This window comes from Rutidosis leptorrhynchoides, chromosome 10 (genome assembly GCF_046630445.1).
Source record: "Rutidosis leptorrhynchoides isolate AG116_Rl617_1_P2 chromosome 10, CSIRO_AGI_Rlap_v1, whole genome shotgun sequence".
Classification (NCBI taxonomy): Eukaryota; Viridiplantae; Streptophyta; class Magnoliopsida; order Asterales; family Asteraceae; genus Rutidosis; species Rutidosis leptorrhynchoides.
This window is the reverse complement of record NC_092342.1, coordinates 69,763,693-69,771,931: the sequence shown is the minus strand read 5'-3', so window position 1 is coordinate 69,771,931 and position 8,239 is coordinate 69,763,693. Positions and strand designations below refer to the sequence as shown.

Below are 8,239 nucleotides of genomic sequence, written 5' to 3'. Positions count from 1 at the left end.
CAAGGACTGCAAGTGGTTTTGATACTATTTGGGTAATAGTTGATCGTCTCACCAAATCAGCACACTTCCTGCCAATAAGAGAAGATGACAAGATGGAGAAGTTAGCACGACTGTATTTGAAGGAAGTCGTCTCCAGACATGGAATACCAATCTCTATTATCTCTGATAGGGATGGCAGATTTATTTCAAGATTCTGGCAGACATTACAGCAAGCATTAGGAACTCGTCTAGACATGAGTACTGCCTATCATCCACAAACTGATGGGCAGAGTGAAAGGACGATACAAACGCTTGAAGACATGCTACGAGCATGTGTTATTGATTTCGGAAACAGTTGGGATCGACATCTACCATTAGCAGAATTTTCCTACAACAACAGCTACCATTCAAGCATTGAGATGGCGCCGTTTGAAGCACTTTATGGTAGAAAGTGCAGGTCTCCGATTTGTTGGAGTGAAGTGGGGGATAGACAGATTACGGGTCCGGAGATTATACAAGAAACTACCGAGAAGATCATCCAAATTCAACAACGGTTGAAAACCGCCCAAAGTCGACAAAAGAGCTACGCTGACATTAAAAGAAAAGATATAGAATTTGAAATTGGAGAGATGGTCATGCTTAAAGTTGCACCTTGGAAAGGCGTTGTTCGATTTGGTAAACGAGGGAAATTAAATCCAAGGTATATTGGACCATTCAAGATTATTGATCGTGTCGGACCAGTAGCTTACCGACTTGAGTTACCTCAACAACTCGCGGCTGTACATAACACTTTCCACGTCTCGAATTTGAAGAAATGTTTTGCTAAAGAAGATCTCACTATTCCGTTAGATGAAATCCAAATCAACGAAAAACTTCAATTCATCGAAGAACCCGTCGAAATAATGGATCGTGAGGTTAAAAGACTTAAGCAAAACAAGATACCAATTGTTAAGGTTCGATGGAATGCTCGTAGAGGACCCGAGTTCACCTGGGAGTGTGAAGATCAGATGAAGAAGAAATACCCGCATCTATTTCCAGAAGATTCGTCAATACCTTCAACAGCTTAAAATTTCGGGACGAAATTTATTTAACGGGTAGGTACTGTAGTGACCCGAATTTTTCCATGTTTATATATATTAATTGAGATTGATATTTACATGATTAAATGTTTCCAACATGTTAAGCAATTAAACTTGTTAAGACTTGATTAATTGAAATAGGTTTCATATAGACAATTGACCACCCAAGTTGACCGGTGATTCACGAACGTTAAAACTTGTAAAAACTATATGATGACATATATATGGTTATATATATAGTTAACATGATATTAAGATAAGTAAACATATCATTAAGTATATTAACAATGAACTACATATGTAAAAACAAGACTACTAACTTAATGATTTTGAAACGAGACATATATGTAACGATTATCGTTGTAACGACATTTAATGTAAATATATCATATTAAGAGATATTCGTACATCATAATATCATGATAATATAATAATTTAAAATCTCTTTTGATATTATAAACATTGGGTTAACAACATTTAACAAGATCGTTAACCTAAAGGTTTCAAAACAACATTTACATGTAACGACTAACGATGACTTAACGACTCAGTTAAAATGTATATACATGTAGTGTTTTAATATGTATTCATACACTTTTGAAAGACTTCAAGACACTTATCAAAATACTTCTACTTAACAAAAATGCTTACAATTACATCCTCGTTCAGTTTCATCAACAATTCTACTTGTATGCACCCGTATTCGTACTCATACAATACACAGCTTTTAGATGTATGTACTATTGGTATATACACTCCAATGATCAGATCATAGCAGCCCATGTGAGTCACCTAACACATGTGGGAACCATCATTTGGCAACTAGCATGAAATATCTCATAAAATTACAAAAATATGAGTAATCATTCATGACTTATTTACATGAAAACAAAATTACATATCCTTTATATCTAATCCATACACCAACGACCAAAAACACCTACAAACACTTTCATTCTTCAATTTTCTTCATCTAATTGATCTCTCTCAAGTTCTATCTTCAAGTTCTAAGTGTTCTTCATAAATTCCAAAAGTTCTAGTTTCATAAAATCAAGAATACTTTCAAGTTTGCTAGCTCACTTCCAATCTTGTAAGGTGATCATCCAACCTCAAGAAATCTTTGTTTCTTACAGTAGGTTATAATTCTAATACAAGGTAATAATCATATTCAAACTTTGGTTCAATTTCTATAACTATAACAATCTTATTTCAAGTAATGATCTTACTTGAACTTGTTTTCGTGTCATGATTTTGCTTCAAGAAATTCGAGCCATCCAAGGATCCATTGAAGCTAGATCCATTTCTCTCTTTTCCAGTAGGTTTATCCAAGGAACTTAAGGTAGTAATGATGTTCATAACATCATTCGATTCATACATATAAAGCTATCTTATTCGAAGGTTTAAACTTGTAATCACTAGAACATAGTTTAGTTAATTCTAAACTTGTTCGCAAACAAAAGTTAATCCTTCTAACTTGACTTTTAAAATCAACTAAACACATGTTCTATATCTATATGATATGCTAACTTAATGATTTAAAACCTGGAAACACGAAAAACACCGTAAAACCGGATTTACGCCGTCGTAGTAACACCGCGGGCTGTTTTGGGTTAGTTAATTAAAAACTATGATAAACTTTGATTTTAAAGTTGTTATTCTGAGAAAATGATTTTTATTATGAACATGAAACTATATCCAAAAATTATGATTAAACTCAAAGTGGAAGTATGTTTTCTAAAATGGTCATCTAGACGTCGTTCTTTCGACTGAAATGACTACCTTTACAAAAACGACTTGTAACTTATTTTTCCGACTATAAACTTATACTTTTCTGTTTAGATTCATAAAATAGAGTTCAATATGAAACCATAGCAATTTGATTCACTCAAAACGGATTTAAAATGAAGAAGTTATGGGTAAAACAAGATTGGATAATTTTTCTCATTTTAGCTACGTGAAAATTGGTAACAAATCTATTCCAACCATAACTTAATCAACTTGTATTGTATATTATGTAATCTTGAGATACCATAGACACGTATACAATGTTTCGACCTATCATGTCGACACATCTATATATATTTCGGAACAACCATAGACACTCTATATGTGAATGTTGGAGTTAGCTATACAGGGTTGAGGTTGATTCCAAAATATATATAGTTTGAGTTGTGATCAATACTGAGATACGTATACACTGGGTCGTGGATTGATTCAAGATAATATTTATCGATTTATTTCTGTACATCTAACTGTGGACAACTAGTTGTAGGTTACTAACGAGGACAGCTGACTTAATAAACTTAAAACATCAAAATATATTAAAAGTGTTGTAAATATATTTTGAACATACTTTGATATATATGTATATATTGTTATAGGTTCGTGAATCAACCAGTGGCCAAGTCTTACTTCCCGACGAAGTAAAAATCTGTGAAAGTGAGTTATAGTCCCACTTTTAAAATCTAATATTTTTGGGATGAGAATACATGCAGGTTTTATAAATGATTTACAAAATAGACACAAGTACGTGAATCTACATTCTATGGTTGAATTATCGAAATCGAATATGCCCCTTTTTATTAAGTCTGGTAATCTAAGAATTAGGGAACAGACACCCTAATTGACGCGAATCCTAAAGATAGATCTATTGGGCCTAACAAACCCCATCCAAAGTACCGGATGCTTTAGTACTTCGAAATTTATATCATATCCGAAGGGTGTCCCGGAATGATGGGGTTATTCTTATATATGCATCTTGTTAATGTCGGTTACCAGGTGTTCACCATATGAATGATTTTTATCTCTATGTATGGGATGTGTATTGAAATATGAAATCTTGTGGTCTATTGTTACGATTTGATATATATAGGTTAAACCTATAACTCACCAACATTTTTGTTGACGTTTAAAGCATGTTTATTCTCAGGTGAATATTAAGAGCTTCCGCTGTTGCATACTAAAATAAGGACAAGATTTGGAGTCCATGTTTGTATGATATTGTGTAAAAACTGCATTCAAGAAACTGATTTCGATGTAACATATTTGTATTGTAAACCATTATGTAATGGTCGTGTGTAAACAGGATATTTTAGATTATCATTATTTGATAATCTACGTAAAGCTTTTTAAACCTTTATTTATGAAATAAAGGTTATGGTTTGTTTTAAAAATGAATGCAGTCTTTGAAAAACGTCTCATATAGAGGTCAAAACCTCGCAACGAAATCAATTAATATGGAACGTTTTTAATCAATAAGAACGGGACATTTCAAAGTTGTTGTAAAAAAAGTGTTGTTAATATTTTAAAATGGTATAGTAGTAATTAAAGTTTGGGTCGTATATGAAAAAGTGTCCATTTTGAACCGTAAAAGAATTAGAAGTATAAATTATCATTTTGGAGGTGTGGCACGATTTTGGTCATACATGTAATCGGGAAAGAATTAAAGAAATATGAGTCGTCAAGTAATGTATTCCCAGTTTTGATAAAATTGTCAAAATGACTCTCGAGCCTACTTTGCGGGCTCGTAAGTTAAAATTAGTTTAAGTTTTGAGAAAAGCTAGCTATTAGGTTAAAAAGTACTCCTGAAGGGCTTTAAATGAAATAAGAATAATGAAATGTATGATTTTGTGGAGTCCAAACGCGTTTTCAATGGATGCAAAAACTGAACTGGGTGCTGTAATTGTTGTGTAAAAACAACAGCAACACCCATAGTAGTTACACTGTTTCCGTAAGGCTGTAACTTTTAGACCGTAATTCCGTTTCTGATAAATAAGTTGTCCACATAAAGGTGGGAGAGTCAACTTTCCGATGGTCATGTCCTAAGAGGTTAAATCAAATTTATGGGACACAAAACATTCTGTAAAGTTGCAAAAAAGAAAGAAAAAAAAATGCCTCAAAATTTTGGGACATGAATAATACCTGTACTAGCTTCCTTTAGAGTAACAAAGTCTCATATAAAAACATTTTATTGACAAGTAAGATTATAGTCATGTATTTTCCAATTCTTGTTAAGACTAATATAAATATAAATATAATGATATAAAGAGATAAACAATAAGTTCTTCTATGGATCCACACCATTTCTTCTAATCAACTTGATTTAAACCATGTTTCAGTTGTAGGAACACCGATGTATTTAGGGCATTTGAAAGACCTTCGGCTACTTCGATTTTGTAATTGTGTACGTTGTAAAATGGTTCGACGACACTAATTTGATCCCTCCTTTGTCCGAAACCATCTCTCTGGCTTAAAATTAAAACAATCTTCTCCCCATATCGTCTCCATACGTCCCATTGCATACGTATGTAGAATTATTTTCGTGTTCTTATCAACTTTGTGACCGCTTGGCAATATATCCGCCTCAACTGCAAATTTTTCGTTAGCTGGAACTGGAGGGAATAGCCGTAATGCTTCATATAAAGCACCATGAAGATATGGTGGATTGGCATGTTCACTAGTAAGTATTCTCATTTCAGTCATTGTTTGAACTTTGAATTTTTATTAATTAATTTTATGTTTTATTTACTGTTGTGAAAATGCTGTTTGAAATAAATGTTGATTTGTTTTTTGTACATGGCAGTGGTTGTTGGAGAATTTGCGAATTTTATAGCATACTTTTACGCTCCAGCTGTGCTCGTGACTCCAATGGGCGCGTTGAGTACCATTCAACAATCTGTTGGCACAACAATATGTAACGATCTGTGCTGAACCATTAAGAGTTGAAATACTCTCTTAATTATTATGTTTTATTAAACGCACCGTAAGTGATATTATGTTAATTTAACTGACTTTAACTATCACTTTGCAGTGCGGTTCTAGCACATTTCTTACTCAATGAGAAATTGCGGAAAACGGGAATACTTGATTGTGTGCTCTGTATAGTGGGTTCAACCATTATTGTGGTTCATGCTCCTGGTGAACATAGCATAAGCTCAGTTCAAGAAATTTGGGATTTAGCAACACAACCAGGTCAACTTGATCTAACAATCTCATTACTCATTAGTCATTATTGTTGTTATAACGTACGCTAATACTGGATTCAACGGGGTTCGTGGTTCAGCGTTTCTTATGTACACAGCTACAGCAATAGCGGTTGTACTGGTATTGGTGCTGTACTGTGAACCCCTTTATGGGCAGACTAATATGATGGTGTATATTGGTGTATGTTCGATAAATGGTTCGTTAACGGTTAGTGTCTTTTGAACTGTTTATCTATCATTAGTGTCAACAGTTACGTTATTTGACTATGCGCGCAACTGAATTATTATTTGTAAAACTTTTGCAGGTTATGAGTGTAAAAGCAATAGGTATTGCCATAAAACATACATTAGAGGGTTCGAGCCAGGTGGCACGCTACCAAACATGGATTTTTGTAATAGTAGCAGTTACATGTATAATCATCCAATTAAATTATTTAAATAAGGTTTGCAGCTGTTGCTTCCTTCATTTTCATTTCGGGTATTCGTTTGTCCGTAGGGTCCACCTAGTATTTTTTATGAAGAGACTATAGTCTCATGAAATCATGTCATTATGAATTTTGACCAGGCTTTGGACACATTCAACACTGCAGTTGTTTCACCTATTTATTATGCCATGTTTACATCCTTCACAATTCTCGCTAGTGCAATTATGTTCAAGGTATATATATGCTACTGCGTATTGCAAACACTGAATGTTATTCTACTTATCAACTATGGCGGAACTCATTTTTTACCATTATGCAGGATTGGTCTGGTCAAAGTGCTAGCACGATTATTTCTGTCCTTTGCGGGTTCATGATTGTTCTATCGGGGACCATGATTTTGCACAGTACGAGAGATCCCGATCCATCACCTGTTTCAGGTAATTGTGTTATGTTCACATGTAAATAGGTTAATTTGGGTTATGGTATATTTCTAATTCGCCGAATTGACAACAAGAAAAGGGTTGGAAAAAAAACATTGGATGTCATCTAAACTGTGTTTTATGCGTGCTTACTGATTTTAAGTTTTGTTTATAATGTAAATCAGATTAGTGGTCATAACATAATTCCATAATCATATTGATTTCCAAAATAAATAAAAAATTAAAAAAAAAAAAATTATAAATATTTCCTTAATCACATTATACAACTAAATATATTCATATATAGCTGGGTGGCCTTCACATACACTATCCCTGTTTTTTGTGTAACACATTAATTCATCACAAAAAGTCCAAAAATTTCAGAGACTATGTTTTGGGTCAACATAACCAAGCCTTACAAAATATTGCCTGATTTGTTACTTAACCTTCTCGTTTTGCCATCTCTTATATACGGAGTAAAAGTCGTTGTTTGTTTTGTTCTTTGTTTCAAGTATATGATCATGAGCTTTTGTTGCTTCTTAGCAATCCTGAGCACACTTTAAATTCATTTTTAGGTGTCAGATATATATTAATTACCATATATGATTTTCGAACTGGCAGATATGTATTCGTCGCTTTCTCCTCAAATATCATGGATTGTGCATGCAAATGGGGAAATATGGAAGCATAAGGATAACGATGAATCATGCCCTGAGGTTGTTGCAATAATTCAACCAGACCATTTCAAATGAAATTCTGCAGCCTATGTATATCGACGTTGCGTAGGCCCTATCTGCATTCTTAGGCCAGGTTGGAAGAAGTATTTGTTCTGAAAGATATTTAACATGATATAATCACTATTCTTCCCATGAAAATATAAATGGGTTAGTTCTATTCCTTTATGATCGTATCCGTTATAACTAATTCACTGATGTTAGTATTTTTCCCTGTAAATGTTTATGACTACAATGTATACCTTTGAAATAGACTAAGATTTCAGTTTAGGTAACCCTTCAAAGATGGATTTGTTAGAATTTGAGCCGTTTTTTATGTGAAGGCTTGAATTGTTGAATATCATATTCGAAATAGGATTTAGGTGTGGAAGGTAGTTGCAAGGTTTTCCCTGTCCGGGTTACCTGAGAAGGGAGAGTAATCAGACCCAATACTCTAATGTACGCAGTCTATCAAGAATACTCACTCGCTGTTTTCAACCCTTCCCTGGCCACCCGAATATTCGAACCTGAGACCTCTTGCAAGGATGTCATGGGCCCCAACCACTGGGCTACCTTAGGTGTGGCAGGTAATTTTGGCAAATAAGAAAAAGTAGCAACTGAATTACACTTTCTCACATCATT

At 33.9% G+C, this 8,239-nt stretch overlaps 1 protein-coding gene across 1 annotated transcript; it reads left to right on the top strand.

The window, feature by feature from the left end:
- The first annotated feature begins 5,486 nt into the window (after nt 1–5,486).
- On the top strand, nt 5,487–7,683 carry LOC139872182 (probable magnesium transporter NIPA6). The gene is made up of 8 exons (XM_071860017.1): nt 5,487–5,517; nt 5,641–5,724; nt 5,862–6,029; nt 6,121–6,248; nt 6,346–6,483; nt 6,606–6,698; nt 6,785–6,902; nt 7,506–7,683. The coding sequence occupies exons 1-8, from the start codon at nt 5,487–5,489 to the stop codon at nt 7,634–7,636; spliced, it is 891 nt and encodes a 296-aa protein (XP_071716118.1). The 3' UTR covers nt 7,637–7,683.
- The last annotated feature ends 556 nt before the right edge of the window (nt 7,684–8,239 follow it).

Excerpts from the sequence above, each read along its gene's own strand:
- LOC139872182 (XM_071860017.1), top strand. The coding sequence starts at position 5,487 with ATGAAGATATGGTGGATTGGCATGTTCACTA. Across the intron at positions 5,725-5,861 it reads AATGGGCGCGTTGAGTACCA|TTTGCAGTGCGGTTCTAGCA; the intron begins TTCAACAATCTG and ends TTTAACTATCAC. Across the intron at positions 6,903-7,505 it reads CGATCCATCACCTGTTTCAG|ATATGTATTCGTCGCTTTCT; the intron begins GTAATTGTGTTA and ends TCGAACTGGCAG.